The 18,773-nt window shown below is 44.7% G+C and overlaps 1 protein-coding gene across 7 annotated transcripts in view; it reads left to right on the forward strand.

Moving 5' to 3' along the window:
• The window catches only part of LOC124019384 (protocadherin-19-like), a 91,435-nt gene that overhangs the window by 41,436 nt on the left and 31,226 nt on the right, over window positions 1-18,773 (forward strand). For 4 of the 7 annotated variants that reach the window (XM_046334696.1, XM_046334700.1, XM_046334698.1 and 1 more), the window contains exons 3-4: window positions 14,103-14,158; window positions 16,758-16,942. In XM_046334696.1, coding sequence (XP_046190652.1) covers window positions 14,103-14,158; window positions 16,758-16,942 — 241 coding nt within the window. The remainder of the gene's footprint in view (window positions 1-14,102; window positions 14,159-16,757; window positions 16,943-18,773) is intronic. The other 3 variants (XM_046334697.1, XM_046334699.1, XM_046334702.1) reach the window with 1 other exon arrangement.

Genomic DNA, 18,773 nt, shown 5'->3' on the forward strand with positions numbered 1-18,773 from the left:
TTGTTGTGGTGCCATATTCTTTCCATTTTTTAAATAATGGATTTAATGGTGCTCTGTGGGATGTTCAAAGTTTCTGATATTTTTTTATAACCCAACCCTGATCTGTACTTCTCCACAACTTTGTCCTTGACCTATATGGACAGCTCCTTGGTCTTCATGGTGCCGCTGGCTTGGTGGTGCCGCTTGCTTAGTGGTGTTGCAGACTCTGGCGCCTTTCAGAACAGGTGTATGAGATCATGTGACAGATCATGAGACCTTTATTTAACAAATTATGTAGGTAATTGGTTGCACTAGATCTTATTTAGGGGCTTCATACAAAAAGGGGGTGATGTGAGGAGATAGCTAGATAGAGGTTCTCATTTGTGAGACAGGAAAGTGCATCAGTAGTGGTGCTGCACAACCAGTGTATACAGGTACTGTGTGTGTGTGTGTGTGTGTGTGTGTGTGTGTGTGTGTGTGTGTGTGTGTGTGTGTGTGTGTGTGTGTGTGTGTGTGTGTGTGTGTGTGTGTGTGTGTGTGTGTGTGTGTGTGTGTGTGTGTGTGTGTGTGTGTGTGTGTGTGTGTGTGTGTGTGTGTGTGTGTGTGTGTGTGTGTGCATGTGTGGTCGTTGGATTGGGATGGGAGTGAGTGAATGAGAATGTGTGTGTGTACAGTGGGGAAAAAAAGTTTTTAGTCAGCCATCAATTGTGCAAGTTCTCCCACTTAAAAGATGAGAGAGGCCTGTAATTTTAATCATAGGTACACTTCAACTATGACAGACAAAATAAGAAAAAGAAATCCAGAAAATCACATTTTAGGATTTTTAATGAATTTATTTGCAAATTATGGTGGAAAATAAGTATTTGGTCAATAACAAAAGTTTATCTCAATACTTTGTTAAATCCCCTTTGTTGGCAATGACAGAGGTCAAATGTTTTCTGTAAGTCTTCACAAGGTTTTCACACACTGTTGCTGGTATTTTGGCCCATTCCTCCATGCAGATCTCCTCTAGAGAAGTGATGTTTTGGGGCTGTTGCTGGGCAAAACGGACTTTCAACTCCCTCCAAAGATTTTCTATGGGGTTGAGATCTGGAGACTGGCTAGGCCACTCCAGGACCTTGAAATGCTTCTTACGAAGCCACTCCTTCGTTGCCAGGGCGGGGTGTTTGGGGTCATTGTCATGCGGAAAGACCCAGGCACATTTCATCTTCAATGCCCTTGCTGATGGAAGGAGGTTTTCACTCAAAATCTCACGATACATGGCCCCATTCATTCTTTCCTTTACACGGATCAGTCGTCCTGTTCCCTTTACAGACAACGCCCCAAAGTATGATGTTTCCACCCCCATGCTTCACAGTAGGTATGGTGTTCTTTGGATGCAACTCAGCATTCCTGGTCCTCCAAACACGACGAATTGAGTTTTTACCAGAAAGTTATATTTTGGTTTCATCTGACCATATGACATTCTCCCAATCTTCTTCTAGATCATCCAAATGCTCTCTAGCAAACTTCAGACGGGCCTGGACATGTACTGGCTTAAGCAGGGGGACACGTCTGGCACTGCAGGATTTGAGTCCCTGGCGGCGTAGTCTGTTACTGATGGTAGGCTTTGTTACTTTGGTCCCAGCTCTCTGCAGGTCATTCACTAGGTCCCCCCATGTGGTTCTGGGATTTTTGCTCACCGTTCTTGTGATCATTTTGACCCAACGGGGTGAGATCTTGCGTGGAGCCCCAGATCAAGGGAGATTATCAGCGGTCTTGTATGTCTTCCATTTCCTAATAATTGCTCCCACAGTTGATTTCTTCAAACCAAGTTGCTTACCTATTGCAGATTCAGGCTTCCCAGCCTGGTGCAGGTCTATAATTTTGTTTCTGGTGTCCTTTGACAGCTCTTTGCTCTTGGCCATAGTGGAGTTTGGAGTGTGACTGTTTGAGGTTGTGGACAGGTGTCTTTTATACTGATAACAGGTTCAAACAGGTGCCATTAATACAGGTAACGAGTGGAGAACAGAGGAGCCTCTTAAAGAAGAAGCTACAGGTCTGAAATATTGCTTGTTTGTAGGTGACCAAATACTTATTTTCCACCATAATTTGCAAATAAATTCATAAAAAATCCTACAATGTGATTTTCTGGATTTTTTTTTCTCATTTTGTCTGTCATAGTTGAAGTGGACATATGATGGAAATTACAGGCCTCTCTCATATTTTTAAGTGGGAGAACTTGCACAATTGGTGGCTGACTAAATACTTTTTTGCCCCACTGTATAGGTTTACACGTCTGTGTGTGTGTGTGTATGTATGTATATGAGCCTCTTAACCCCTGCACACACACCCTGGCTAGTGTCCACCCCCACCACCCGTCTCGCCACAATGGCCATCCCAAGCCCAGTGTGTAAACATGACTTGTTTGAGTGAGTATTCAGGGCAAGCAGGATTAATGAGCACTGATGAAGTTCCACCTGTATCCCAGTCGGCTGCTGCCTCCCCTATTTGCCAGACTGGCTCTCTCTGCCTTGTCTGGAGGCAGTGTGTGTGTGTGTGTGTGTGTGTGTGTGTGTGTGTGTGTGTGTGTGTGTGTGTGTGTGTGTGTGTGTGTGTGTGTGTGTGTGTGTGTGTGTGTGTGTGTGTGTGTGTGTGTGTGTGTGTGTGTGTGTGTGTGTGTGTGTGTGTGTGCGTGTGTACGTGTGTACGTGTGTACGCGTGACTAGTGTGTTTGTGTGACTCATTCCTTATTCAGTGTCAGATTAAAGCATGTCAATAACACGACCCACTCAATCCATCTCAGAGTGCATCCGCTCGCCGAGCATCCTAGTCTGTAATGAGCTGCCGCAAATCTTCATCCAACAAAAATGTCTGGAAAGATGCCTTGTCATTCTGATGAAGACGGGGACCAGAGAGAATGAGAGTGAGAGACCTTTATTATGGAATATGTAACGACAACCCAACACAGCAGCCGTCTGCCTGCTAGATATTTTGGTGGAAAACATAGCCTCTTGAGGTACATCAGATATGTTGGGGGAAAACATATCCCCTTGAGGTACATCAGATATTTTTGGAGAAAACATAGCCCCTTGTGTCATGTGGTCACTGTGGTGCACTGTCCTGGATTGATAGCTCTCTGTACACCCGCTAGGACCCGGAGATGTCAAATGTTATGTCATAGGAAAATGTTTATTCAATCATTTAATTACGTACAATAATTCAAGGTTTGGGTCGTTCGCCATCCTGCGGCACACAGCTGTACTGTGAATCATATTTATATACTGTACTCAGTGATACTCTATCCTACAATATATCCTACTATACTGTGTATTTGTATTAAAGTGTAAATGAGCACAGCCTACTCATTAAAGTTCAGCCTACTACCAGTGCCACTAATAAGTATGTAGGATTATTAGCTAAGAATGTGGGCGAGATGCTGCAGAGCTGCTCCTATTTGAGATTTGGATTTAGTGAAAGGGAAGGAACATTCAGTAAAAGCGGTGGGAATTATGAGTACATTAAATTAGTCTCCCCTCTCCCCTGTTACATTGGTGAACAGATAGAGGCCACAATTGAGAAGAAGTCCTTCGAAATCCTCGTTAGGTTAATTCACTTGGAAAGCTAAAATGGCTGGTAGCAACACCAGTTTCATACCTATCGCCGAAAGAACTGGACATTTGGTAAATCTGCGTGGATTACACATTCCGATTAAACGTTCCAACTTCCACCATTCTTCTAATTCCAGGTATTTTTGGAATTCCAGGGCCTGTTCAGGGAATTCCGATGTACCTGTCCACCTGTCTCAGATGACAGGTTTTGGGATGAGAGTGTGATTTTATTTCGATTTTTCCTTATTTTTTCTGTCCTGACTTCCAAATGAAGGGAAATCCCCTGGGACTGCCTCAGGGGAAGTTCCCTCTATTTGAGTTTGATTAGGTTCCACAGGCTTAAGAGAAAAGCAAGCTGATTCATCCCTTTGAAAAAGCTAGTACGTGATAGCCAAGTTTTTCTCCTTCCCATTTTTAGTATGTAAAACCCCAAATCTCAATCTCGACCCGTTCCTTCAGGATTTCGCTCAAGACAGACGGGCATAATAGATAGCTTGAAAAAAGGCACACGCTGACACACAAACATACACACACACACACACCCAACAGCACACACAAACACGCACACACACTTATTTTCTTAACACACTTGACACACACAAGTCTCAAATGTAACCACGGTTCCCCATCCTCCCTGCTCTCTATGTCAATGGCATGACTCTACTGAACGTGATGTTACACTGGTAACCTGCTACTCAGTGGATACATTGTCTTCGTCTCATTTGCATTTTACCACAAAGGCAGATACACGGACAAAGCACAACACAGGTGCTATTCCACTCCTCTCCAACTCTCTCTGACTGGGTGCGGTGGGCTAGAACAATGCTTCTCTCTAGTAAGACAACAACAAGATCAGGCTGAAACAAACACTCTCAGCCCCGTCCTCTGGAATGCAGCAACAGACTTCTGGACGGGGGTCTATTATTAAAAATCTTTTCATCACGCTGAAAGGGAGGGAAAGTAGCTTTGACGTTTGACGACCTCATGAATTATTCATACTTTTGCTATTAATGTATGTATAATTAATCACATCTCCACTCACTTGCACACAAATGGAGCCGAAGGAGACCAAGCTTATACAGGCCTGACTGGGATGTTATAGCCTGGGATGGCTATTGAGGCTTTACACTATCACAGGATCAAAGGGCAAGCCTCTCTCTCTCTCTCTCTCTCTCTCTCTGTCTCTCACTGTCTTTCTCTCCTCTGTCTCTGTCTCTCTCTCTCTCTTTCTCTCTCTCTCTCTCTCCCTCTCACCACAGATGTATCCACACCCCCTCATCTTTTATTTTCCTCAATTTATTAGAATGAACAGTTGGCGATTGTTTTCAAACAATATTCTGTGTCACACAGGAACGCAGAGAGAAAGGTCTGAAATAGAGAAAGACTTGAACCAGGAAGTAGGAGTATTGTGTTGACATATCTGTTTCATTGTGCTTCCTCCCTTGGTAGACCGGTTGTATAGTTGGGTCAAAACAATGCCGACGACACCACAACATGTGGTCAAGGTCAGTCCTGTGTTTGATTCACTCTTAGTCTGCCAATGCTTTTCTGTGGTTGTGCCCCAAATGGCACCCTATTCCCTACATAGTGAATTACTTATGACAAGAGCCCTATGGGCCATGGTCAAAAGTAGTGCACTATATAGGGAATATAGTACAGTTTGGGACACAGTCTCTATGTGTGAACATAGTAGCACTACCACAGTGCCTGCTGACACAAAGAACTGGGAAACTGCATTTCTTAGCTCAGCTTTCAGAAAGCCATTACTACATTCCCTCCTCGCTCACTTTCATAATAAGATTGATTCCCAATTGGAGCAATTTGATTTTGGGGGCTGAATTGACAGGTGATGAAGTGAAATGATGTGGAGGACGTGGCAGGTTATTTGTCAGACGTGCCCTCTTGTTACCATAGATTGGCCGTAATTTCAATTTGCTGGTTGACATTAAATGGTAACAACTCTAACCCTTGTATTCATCATATGGCAGACTTCAGAAAGAGAATGTGTAGTCTCATCCACTAGTTCCATGGGTGTGGTGCCTCAGGCGATCTTTCCCCCCTGTTGAGCTTCCCTGAGGGGGCCGGGGTTCTCTGACGGAAGAGGGAAATCTATAGCCTAGAAAATGGTACAGCATCAATAGGAAATTCTAAGTGTGTGTCCGTGTGTGTGTGTGTGGTAAAGGCGGGATATTAGCAACCCATACAATCTAGATGAGCGTTTCCACCCTCTCTCGTTGGTAAACACTGCATAACTCCCACTCCTACCAGGTGCTATGGTGGTCTGGTGTGTTATCATGGGTAGTGCCACACAGAGCAAATCTGAGCTGGTTAGGGGTTCTACAGTAGCAGGTCTGTTGTGGCGTCAGCAGTAGCAGTGGTGGCGGGGGCGGCAAAACAGGCATGCAAATCAGAGTTTGTCAGAGCAGCATTTTTTGGAGAGGGGAAGAGAGAGAGAGACTTGCGTGACAGAGAGAGTGTGAGAGGCTTAAGGGTGAGTATTTATTTTCACGATCAGGATGTGCAAGAGCAGGGTGTAGGATGAGAGGCTGCACAACCATAACCATACGCACACACACATACACACACACACACACACACACACACACACACACACACACACACACACACACACACACACACACACACACACACACACACACACACACACACACACACACACACACACACACACACACACACACACACACACACACACACACACACACACACACACACGCACCCCTCTCTCTCACTGATCCCTACTAGCTGTCCCCTTCCTGCGGAAGAGGATATAAACAAAATGTCCTTCCCGGGACTCAAGGGACCCTATGAGTAAGCCCTGCTATAAGATGAGTCAACACTGAGACTGCAGACCGAGAGTGTGAAGGACCAAATCAGGCGTGAAAATAAGCCTGATGGAACGCCATCAATCCGTTTTAATTGAGGAAGTTCATGTTTTTTCTACGTTGATGATGTTGTGGACTATTTTCTTATTTATAGATGTAGTGTAGAAGGAATGGTGCAGCCAGAGGCTGTGTGACTCACTAAAGTGATACAGCCTCGGCCGAGTGTGTCTGCACAACAACTTGACAGGATTAGAGGCCTGCATCCATGACAGACATGGAGCGCTCCTCTTTCCAGACCTCACTGCCACATTTTTATTTATCACCACTCACTCAACTCCCCATTACAACCAAGTCCCAGCAAGGTTTTAGTCATTTGAGTTAAGGGTTTCGCTCTTCTGAAAGGAATTAAATGGCAAACTAATGGCCATTTTATCTACAGCGCCGAAAACAAGGACACGGCACAATAATTAATAATTTGCGGCGAAAGTGTGGTGCTTCAATTAGTCCACTTTTTTTTTTGCATCCCTCCCTTGTGTAAATGCTAATTGCATTGGTTGATGTATCGGTACTCGGCAGTGATAAAAAAATAAAAAAAACAGAAATTGCTGAGGAGGTGGTGTGACAAGATTTCTATCATCTGTTATCTCTTTTTTCTATTTTCCTGACACCTTCTGAACTGGCCTGGTGTTAGTCTGCTCCCAACCCGTCTCTCTCTCTCTCTCTCTCTCTCTCTCTCTCTCTCTCTCTCTCTCTCTCTCTCTCTCTCTCTCTCTCTCTCTCTCTCTCTCTCTCTCTCTCTCTCTCTCTCTCTCTCTCTCTCTCTCTCACCCCCATATACAATGAATACACTTGCATTCGTACTATGGAACCAATTGTCACACTGGGAAGGAAGACAAATCAAATCTCACGGCAGCTACTAAGCGGGGAGATTGCATTTCCTCTCTCTGCTGAGGGAGTAAGAGGAGGATCCCACTAGTGCCAGAGGAGGATCCCACTAGTGCCCCTTTCACGGGAGGAATCGAGGGAGGAAGAGAGGAGAAATGTGGAGGCCTTTAGGGCTGGAGCTAGAGGGCTAGGAGATAGGTGACACTTTACCCCCAAGGAGTCTTCTCTATCTCCCTCCTCCCTCATTCCCTCCCTCCATCTCCCCTTTCACTATGACACCACCTATCAGTCACACGGCAACAGAAAAATGTCCCCCTTTTGTTTAACTCCCCAAAACGCTGTAAACCTCCTGTCCTCCTCTTCTCCAGACGAAATAGGACAATAATTACGGGGATAGAGTAACTCCGGTCGTCAAACTGGGGCCACTCAGATCACAACAACACATTATCCAACCTGATTAAGTATCATTTGCGGTGGCCTCGCGGTAGTTAAGCGGGCCTCTCCTCATCCTCCATCGGCCTGAAACTCAACCTCAGAGCAAGAAATATTGACATGTTCTCCTCTGGATTTTGAAAGGCGGTCATCTACAGTAGGTAGAGGTGGACGGGGGCGGACGGTACATTTCTTTACAGGAAGCCACCCTGCTAATGTATCTGTCTGTTTTCACCCTCAGAGCGACCCTCTCCAGAGTGCCTCCTTATCAATGCACTAGGCACGGTTGTGCACCTTTCTGTTTTGTGTTTGCCTATGTGATAATAGAGGAAACCCACTGAATCAACATTTTTTCCATGTCATTTCAACAAAATTCCATGCGGTGATATTGTATCAATGTGGGAAACTGATTGCATTTGCAAAAAGGAATCAAAGAAAAGGAAGTTCATCATTTTAACTTTCAACCTCAATAAATGTTTTATTGATTTCATGTTGAATTCATGTTAGTTGACAACTCAACCAGATGTAAATCACACATAGACGTTGAACTGACATCTGTGCCAGTGGGGATGCACTCACTTTATTGCCACTGATTGTTCTGATGAATAGAGTCCCTTGGGGGAGCACGGGTCCATGTAAGCTGTTTTAGTGTACAGTTGACTGACAGATCAAATCATTTTGAGGGCAGAAGACCTAGAATAACTCATTTCTGGGGACCGCATTTATTCCACCAGAATTTCTGGGGACCACATTATTATTTACATTTTCATCCCAAATCTAATGACAACCTTAAAATCAGGACATGTCTATATTTACGTCAACAAATAACCTTAAATTCATTGCATTTTCATCTTTAATCAAAATGAAAAGAAACCAATAAATATATTTACTCAATAAAATGGTATTTTTTTAAATTATCTTTCTCACAAACATTTTATATTGTCCCATACAAATAATAATAACAATAAAAAAATGGAATACCACTCTTTTAAGGGGTTACGATGACATGACTTGTGGTGAACACTAAGCAGTGCATTTTGGGAAATGCAGTCTTTATGACGTAGCCCACCATAGAGCCTAAGTATCATCCCTCTCTCCACCACTCCTCTCAGGACTACACTCCACCACTCCTCTAGGGACTACCCTCCACCACTCCTCTCAGGACTACACTCCACCACTCCTCTAGGGACTACCCTCCACCACTCCTCTCGGGACTACCCTCCGCCGCTCCTCTAGGGACTACACTCCACCACTCATCTAGGGACTACACTCCACCACCTCTCTCAGGACTACACTCCACCACTCCTCTAGGGACTACCCTCCACCACCCCTTTCGTGACTACACTCCACCTCTACTCTAGGGACTACCCTCCACCACCCCTCTCGGGACTACCCTCCACCACCCCTCTCGGGACTACACTCCACCTCTACTCTAGGGACTACCCTCTACCACCCCTCTCGGGACTACACTCCACCACTCCTCTGGACTACCCTCTACCACCCCTCTCAGGACTACCCTGCACCACCTCTCTCGGGACTACACTCCACCACTCCTCTTGGGACTACCCTCCACCACCCCTCTCGGGACTACACTCCACCACTCCTCTGGACTACCCTCTACCACCCCTCTCAGGACTACACTCCACCACTCCTCTGGACTACACTCCACCACTCCTCTGGACTACACTCCACCACTCCTCTCGGGACTACCCACCACCACCCCTCTCGGGACTACCGTCCACCACCCCTCTCGGGACTACCGTCCACCACCCCTCTCGGGACTACCGTCCACCACTCCTCTCGGGACTACGCTCCACCACTCCTCTTGGGACTACGCTCCACCACTCCTCTCGGGACTACGCTCCACCACCCCTCTCGGGACTACACTCCACCACTCCTCTCGGGACTACCCTCCACCACCCCTCTCGGGACTACGCTCCACCACTCCTCTCGGGACTACACTCCACCACTCCTCTCGGGACTACGCTCCACCACTCCTCTCGGGACTACGCTCCACCACTCCTTTCTGGACTACATTCAATGCCGTGTTTGCTATTCCAAACCAATTACAGGGCTCGATCCAGAGTAAGATTCATCAGGAAATGTGTATCTCTTTAATAAAGTTTTCCCCTTGTTACTCCCACCATACATGTTCATTAGCTTCTCACTGAATGCCCGGGCTAGATGGAGATCAAGACATTTTAATGAGTGCTCACTGGGACCGAAGTGGAGCACAGGTGGCGCGCTACACCAAAAAAACACATGATATATATTTATATATCTACATACAGTGCATACAAGTCCAAACTCGGTAAGACTAGCAAAAATAATTGCAGACACACAATTACGTTTGATATTAATGGAGTCAAGCCGGACAGGAACAAAGGAGTTTTGTTCTCTATCCACTGCTTGTCGAGCAAACACGCCATGGTGCGCACTGAATTAGGGGCAGCTAATAAAATGTTAATTAAAATGGCTTTTTACTAATTATCTCCTTGATAACAATGAGTTAAAGTTTAATTAGACGGAGGGGAAAAAGCGGCCCGCCGCAGCTAACCACTAACCTTCAGTGCGTCCAGATGCATCGTCATCTCTCAAATCTCAATCAGGAGGCCGCCTGCCCTGCCGTCTTCGCTAATTACAATATTATCTCGCTACAGAGGTAATTAGCCAGCGTGGAGGTGAGACGACAAACAATGGCCTTATTTGGCCTGTGATTGAAGGTATTTTGGCAGGCCTAGTCTACTAGACAGAGGCGGTGGAATAAACAAGACATTTAACCCACAATAATAACTATGGCTTACATTGGTGTACAATTAACCATTGTAGTACACCAGGGCTATTCAACTGGCGGCCTGCGGGCCAGAACCGACCCGTTTACTAATTTAGACTGGTGGTTGAATTATGAAAATGAATTAAAGTCTGCAAAATAATCCCTGCCAAAATCAAAATTTCAGTTCCAAATTGAGGAGCACTATTTTGGTTGTCTATAGTGTGGTTCCTCAAGGTTTCTTGCACCTATGTGGCATGTTGATCATTTTGTCTTCATATGAATGTGGCTCTAGAATTTGAATGGTTTAAGCTAAATATTATGACCCCATTCCTGAAAGCTACGACTCCCAGAAACACGTACGTGCCTCTTCTGTTTCCATCTCTGATACACAAGGACTCGTTAAGGGAGTGTGACAAAAAACACCTGGGAAATTATTTCAAAGCATAACTTCAGACTGGAATTTGTCAGTACCTGATTTTACATATCTTTGTGTTATTTATTGAGATGCTTAGTTTTCAGATAATTTTTAAATGACCTAAGCTTTTAATAGTTGTTTAAATAAATAAAAAATGTATGGTGAGCGAGCATTGTGCCCTATCCAATGTAATGGTTGCACCTTTACTCACATTGGTTGAGTGACCTCCACTACTTTTCTATTTAACTAATGAACTAACTAATGAACTAACTAATGAATTAAATAAACCTGTTGTACATTCTTAGAAAAAATAGTTCCAAAAGTGTTCTTCAGCTGTCCCTGTAGGATAACCCTATTTGGTTCCAGGTGGAACCCTTTTTGTTTCCAGGTACAACCCTTTTTGGTTGCATGTAGAACCCTCTGTGGAAAGGGTTTTACCTGGAACCCAACACCCACATAAAGAAACACCCTAAATTGTGGCCCGCGTTTACACTCCAGTCATTACTATGAGCCTGTTCTCCCCAATTAAGATGCCACCAACTTAATTACACCAACTGGTGTAATTGCAGACCACAATTTGGGGTGTTACTTTATGAGGGTGTTGCCTGATATCAGGAAACACTCATTGATACCTGCCATCGGCTGGTTCAGGGGTTATGAGACTGATTGTTTCTCGACACAGATGATCTGGTTACATAGCAGGTTAGCATTACAAATTAGCGTGGCATGTTAACAGAATGAGGTTAAGGTTAGGCAAAGGGTTAGGGTTAGGCTTAGCTACAACGCTACAGTTGTCTACAACTGCTGTGCCCTACGCGAAAGAAAAGTCCACGGACAAATGGTGAGCATCAATGGATGTAACGTGATATCAAGAAATGCCGATATAAGAAAATCCCCCTAATTTGCGGTCTGCAATTAGTGGCCTCTGCCCTGAGATTGTAAGGTTGCGAGTTCAATCCCTGAATGAGTCATACCAAACACGATAAAAATGGTACCTGATGTGTCTCTGTTTGGCATTTAGCATCAAGGAGATAGATTGGGGGTAAGGCCTTGTGATAGACTAGTGTCCTGTTCAGGGGGTTTACTTGTACATCCAGCTGACTCATGCAACAGAAACAGGAGATAGGCTCCTGGCCTATGAGCTGTTCTGGCTCACACAAGACAAGGCTACTTACTTACTTTACACTTCTGTGAACTAAAATACAGTACTTTGTTAAAGCATGGGAGTTCCTCTAAGAACAATGCTAGCGCTGATACCTTTATGATATTTATGATAATGCTTGTATTGTGTTTGTATTTGAAGCTCAGGGAGATAATTCCAGGGTTAGCAAAGAGTAAAACAAACACAGACACATGCATTTACCTAGCATTAACGAGCTGTTCCATTGTTTCAAAGACCACAACAGGGTCACAGGGTGCTATTTTGGGGCGGCAGGTGGCCTAGTGGTTAGAGCGTTGGGCCAGTAACCGAAAGGTTGCTAGATCGAATCCCCAAGATGACATGGTAAACATCTGTTGTTCTACCCCTGAACAAGGCAGCTAACCCACTGTTCCTAGGTTGTCATTGTAAATAAGAATTTGTTCTTAACTGACTTGCCTAGTTAAATAAAAAATAAATAAAACATTTTGGGTCACAGGGTGCTATTTCCCACAGGTAACATTACCCCCCCCCCCCCCTCTCTCTCTTTGCTTTCTAATGAAGGGTGGGGGCACGTTTGATGGGGTGTTTTTAAGTCAGTCAGGATGTCTCAATAAAGACCATCAAAAGCCTCTCTCTCTCTTCTGTGGTTTCTGCCTCAACCTACACAGGTTCAACTGGAGATGGTGGGGATTAGGTTTCACCGTCTAACATGGTGAAAGCAAAACTCAAGTGCCATTTTTAATCCAAATCTGTTTGGTCACCCTGCGTTGCTGCCTCACTGCCTCACCGTTGCACACGGCTCCCTGCTCCCGTGAACAGCAGGGCCGAGCCGGCAAGAAGTGTCCCTCAATTGATAATCAGTGAGTTCGCTCCACCGCCTGCATTAACCTCGTTCATCTAGGGGTGACTCTTTTTTTCAGGATGTTTGAGAAGTAACACTTCCTCACCGGTTGGGAGCCATTGACTCGGTCTCTCTATCCCTTTATCTGGGATGTAATGAGTCCATGAGAGGAATTTCTCCCTCTTCCCACAGGAAAACAATTGCATATTATCAAAGTCTGTTGAAAGGGTCAGGTCATGGAGTTTTTTATGGGACCCCTGGGGATGTCCTTTGAGAGTGCCTTTGATACCCCCTTGACATGTTATCTGGATGTGAGTGGATGTTGGCCAAGCACAAAAGACTACCTGTTCAATGTCCCCTCTCTCCCCTGTCAGTACTCTCCTCTCTAACTCACTACAACAGTCCTCTATAAATGTTGGGGGATTAGATTTTTTATGTTGAATGCTGGATTCCTTTTACTGAGTAGATTCTCAGCAGACACAAGGGGATGCCTCAACGTCCTCTCTCTCCACTGTCAGAGCTCCCCTCTCCCTCAACCTCTTTCTATAAATATGTGTGAAGTTAAAAAGTTAAACGCATGATGCCTTGGAACTATGTGGGTCAGAGATCCATCATATGCAGATTCTTCCGTGCTGGATTTTTATCTGCTATTGCCGAAAGTTAAGATTCCCCCTGGTACGCTCTTAATTTCTTCTTTCCACACTTTTATTTATTTAATATTTATAGATTCCAATCTGCTCAAAATTGGTTGAGGAGAAAGAGAGAGATCTAGAGAGGAGAAAAAAGGGAAACTTCTCTTCCTCCTCTCTCTATCTCTCTGCGTGATGCACTGTCCTCCCTAATGATCCCATTTTGAAGACTGTGGTCTGACGGAGGGAGGGAGAGGATGTAAGCAGGGTGGGAGGGAGGAGAGGCCCTGCTCACTGCAGCACTTTCCTCAGCTCTCTCAGCTCCTAGTCTGCCTTTCTCTCTCCCTGTCTCCCTGGGTGTGCTTTGAAAGAGAATGGTTTCTGCCTTTGAAAGCAGAGGCTCGCTCACCAGCCCTTTGTGTAAAATAAAATGTATATTGAAAGGCAATTACCGGTGTAACATTATTTGGTTCCCTACGTAATTAAATGCATCTCTTCTGTGTTTTTTCTCCCTCCCCCCTCTTCCCCCTCTTTCTCCTCTTCCCCCTCCTCCCCCAATCTTCTGTTATAGACGGAGAACTATATCGACTCCAGCTACGTAAACAGCCGAGCACACCTTATCAAAAGGTACTTCTCGATTAGAACATTTTATGATTTTCGCTATCAATCATTGTGATCCATAATTGTCTAATGGTTTTGGCTGCAAATGCATGAGTGCGCATGTTGTTAAAATCAGTGTTTGTTCTGTGTATTCGATACAAATTGACAGAATCAAGAATATAATTTGGAATTAAACTCTAAAATGTTCCCTCCCTGTTCTGTTAGGTCACCTTTATGACTCTCTATCTTCACATCATGAATAATTCTACCCATTCCATTTAAAAAACAATTATCCATCTTGCACAGTAAGCAATTATGAAAAACTCCTGCTAAATCGCGGCTCTTAAAACAACTTACACATCACAATAAATAAAATTAAAGAAATCAAATAACATTTTTGCCAGGAAAGTGATTTCAATACTGCAAGAGGTTCGCAGCACAGTTAGATCTCAGTGTATAAAAATATATCAGCTCAATGCTGTTACGAAAGTACCAATAATGAAGTTAATATGTCTGCCATTTTGAGAACATTGAGCCGAGCACAAGTGTTGTCTTTGTGAGGTATTAGTAAGAGTGCATTCCTGAGTCCACCTGAAGCAGGATATTAGGGGAGTTAGTGGTTCTGAGGGTGGTAGTGTAGACAACCCTAATAACGGCCTGCAGCGATTCGGGGGGGGGGGGGGCAGGACTATAATTCCCCCTTTCTACCTGCAGCTATGGAACATTCCAACTTCCCTTTGATTGAGCCCATCCCCATTTGAGATTCCCTGTGTTTATGTAAACAAAGCGCCTGAGAGGCGCCTCTGCAGCACACTACAAAGTTATCCCCCCCTAGGAGCATGTGGGCCTGTGGTCTGGGACAGATGCCATAACACTGATAACATCAGAGAGATGTAGAGCCATCATTACCACCACTGCACTCCCTCTCTCTCTCCTTTTCCCAGGCAGGCTTCTCACAGGAAAGAAGGGAACTGCTGCTGCTACTATTTCTTTTCTCTTTTCTCTTCTCTTTTCTTTCCTTCTCTCTTCTCTTCCCTTCTCTTCTCTTTCCTTCTCTTCTATTTCATTCTCTTCTCTTTCCTTCTCTTTCATTATATTTCCTTCTCTTCCCTTCCCTTCTCTTCTACTTCCTTCTCTTCTCTTTCCTTCTCTTCTCTTCCCTTCTCTTCTACTTCTCTTCTCTTCTCTTTCCTTCTCTTTGCTTTTCTCCTCGTTCCCTCTCCTATTTCCTTCTCTTCTCTTCTATTTCCTTCTCTTCTCTTCTACTTCCTTCTCTTTGCTTCTCTCCTCGTTCCTTCTCTTCTATTTCCTTCTCTTCCCTTCTCTTCTACTTCCTTCTCTTCTCTTTCCTTCCCTTTGCTTCTCTCCTCGTTCCTTCTCTTCTCTTCTCTTTCCTTCTCCTCTATTTCCTTCTCTTCTATTTACTTCTCTTCTCTTGTCTTTCCTTCTCTTCTCTTTCATTTCCTTCTCTTTCATTCTCTTCTCTTCTCTTTCTTTCCTTCTTTCCTTCTATTCTCTTTCCTTATCTTCTCTTTCCTTCTCTTCTCTTTCCTTCTCTTTCCTTCTCTTCTCCTTCCTCTCTCACTCTGCTACATGTACAAGTATACATTCACCCCCTCCCTCAATACCAGTCTTGTTTGCCTCGCACAATTTGTTCCAATGGGCTGGCAATCAAATGAATGGAATTCATGCATGTACTATACTGCTGCTGATGGCCTTTCTCCCCTGCCTCTATTGGCTGTAAGCCCCAAACAAGACAGATGCAATCTGTGCACAAACTGTATGTGCACATAGCATTTTCTATACCCCTTTGATTGAACAGTAGAGAGTGATTGATTGCATCCCATTTTAAAGGCCCACTCCTTTTTTTGAAAAACAACACAACGGCAGCTATGACACTTGGTTTGCTATAAAGCTGAGGGATGGGCCTTCTCTTTCCTTCTCTTTTCTTCTCTCGTTTACAAGTGATATTCTTAATGAATCAATGGGTATGTAATAATCTCATCAATTTAAATGATAAAAACCTCAGTCAATACCCAGAGCGGGTCTTTAAAGTCACAACGGTTCACACTAGCGATGCCCTTGAAGTCAGTGCATCGGCCCCCACGCTGTCCCTTTTAGAAACAGCCTGCAGCCTCTGTGCTCCGCTATCAGCCCAGTAAAAAAATGGCCTCTTAATCCCAAAAAGCCCCAACAGAGTTTATCTGTGCCTCCACCACCAACATCACAATCACCACCCTCCGACTACTGCAGGAGTAGCAAGGTTCTGTTCCCTACACTAATAAAATGTGGACGGCTGTGAAGTTGTGCCCTTTATACAGCTGAGGCCAGAGTTAAGAGGAGTCCTCCTGAAGATGCCTACCATCTCTCTCCTTGTGTCAACGTTCCCAGTGCCTCGAGAGCTGTGTGAGAGCGAGGGATGCAGAGAGACACGTTCATTTAGCAGTCAAGGAGGAAATAGTGAAAAGGGGAAAAGATTGAGAAAAATGTAATAAAGAAAAGAAAGAAAAGCAAAAAAATAGATCTACAAAGAGAGAGATGGAGGGGGAGAGGTGCTGAAGGAGAAAGGAGTTGTGACAGGAAATCAACATTCTCTCCTCCTCTCCCTCCCTCCTTCCCTCGGTAGCACATCGACATTCAAGGACCTGGAGGGCAATAGTCTGAAGGACAGCGGGCACGAGGAGAGCGACCAGACGGACAGTGAGCACGACGTCCAGAGAGGCCACTACATAGACACGGCTGTCAACGATGTGCTCAATATGACCGTGCCCCCCAACGTCTGCCAGCTGCCCGACCAAGGTAGGAGAAAAGGTGTGTGGAAAGCTGTGTGTGTTATTCATCATTCATCCCTTATTGTTAGAATAAGAATTCCTACTCGGTAACTGTGTGTTATGGTTTACACTGCCACCCAGAGCACCTTTAAGCTGTACATTATGCCCACTCCTACTTACGCCTGAGAGACCTTTGTGTGTGTGTGTGTGTGTGTGTGTGTGTGTGTGTGTGTGTGTGTGTGTGTGTGTGTGTGTGTGTGTGTGTGTGTGTGTGTGTGTGTGTGTGTGTGTGTGTGTGTGTGTGTGTGTGTGTGTGTGTGTGTGTGTGTGTGTGTCCATAGAATAAGAATTCAACTGGCAGTGATCATGTTCAAAGTTGTCTGACAACCACCAGAACACTTCAACCACAACGCCATTCTCCCAGGAACCTTTTACTGGCTTTGACTGTCATATGTGGTTGTTTATCTACCTTAGTTGAATGCACTGACTGTAAGTCCCCCTGGATAAGAGTGTCTATTAAATGACCAAAGTGTAAAATTAAAATGTAGAATTAATTATATTTCTAAGTGTGTATCTGTGTGTTTACACCAAGCAGAGCATTATGCCCACTTTCAGACAAGGGCCCTCAGATCTGTGTGAATACCTCAGTACTTTCCTTTGAAGTCCCCGTGCTAATGTAGAGGGATCCTTCCCAGCCAGGGCAGCCTTTGATACAAGGCTCCGGTAACACTATTGCCTGATAGTAGGCCTAGCCATGTCTGTCTGGCAGTATTCATCGGCAGTAGACTTCTGAGGCGCTTGAATGGCGGATAGCAAGAGCAATTAGGCTGACAAAGGTGGAAGGGGGGGGCTCTACATATCGTTGTAACCTCTCTCATACATTATTCAGCAGGATCATTTAGCGGAGGAATTAATGTTGATGTTTCTTTGCCGACTTCCACAGTTTAACGACACATCAGAATCCCTGGCAGGGGAAGTAGAAGGGGTCATGTTCGTTCTTCACTACTGCTAGTCAGTTAGTGGTTCCTGGTTCCATGGTTCTAGAGTGGTGGAGATAGGGAGCTTATGTGAAGAAGTGTCATAGAGAAAGGGAGGGGGGGGGTGAGAGGGAATGAGTGTGAGAGGGAGGGAGTTGGAGGGGTAGAGGGAGAGCGAGAAAGGGACTGAGCGTGAGAGGGAGGGAGATGGAGGGGTAGAGGGAGAACGAGAAAGGGACTGAGCATGAGAGGGAGGGAGAGAACGAGAAAGGGACTGAGCGTGAGAGGGAGGGAGATGGAGGGGTTGAGGGAGAGCGAGAAAGGGACTGAGCGTGAGAGGGAGGGAGATGGAGGGGTTGAGGGAGAGCGAGAAAGGGACTGAGCGTGAGAGGGAGGGAGATGGAGGGGTTGAGGGATAGCGAGAAAGGGACTGAGTGTGAGAGGGAGGGACATGGATGGGGGAAAAAAGAGATAAATGGTTTGGTGAAGAATGCAAAAACCTAAGAAAGAAATTGAGAAACCTATCAAACCAAAAACATAGAGACCCAGAAAACCTGAGCCTACGCCTTCACTATGGTGAATTCCTAAAACAATACAGAAATATACTATGGAAAACGAAGGAAAAGCACGTCGAAATCAACTCAATGTAATTGAAGAATCCATAGAATCTAACAACAACAGGAAGAGTTATCTATTAAAAAACAGAGATGTAAACAGAGATGTATGGATTAACTACTTCTCCAATCTTTTTGGCTCTATAACATAGAACAAACAGCAAAAACATATACATGATCAAATACAAATCTGAGAATCAACTATTAAAGACTACCTAAAAGGAAGCGATTAACCAAAACTTCCATAACAAAGTCATCAGCTACAGATACATTAACCTGG

The sequence above is a fragment of the Oncorhynchus gorbuscha genome, unplaced genomic scaffold (genome assembly GCF_021184085.1).
Source record: "Oncorhynchus gorbuscha isolate QuinsamMale2020 ecotype Even-year unplaced genomic scaffold, OgorEven_v1.0 Un_scaffold_876, whole genome shotgun sequence".
NCBI classification, from domain to species: domain Eukaryota; kingdom Metazoa; phylum Chordata; class Actinopteri; order Salmoniformes; family Salmonidae; genus Oncorhynchus; species Oncorhynchus gorbuscha.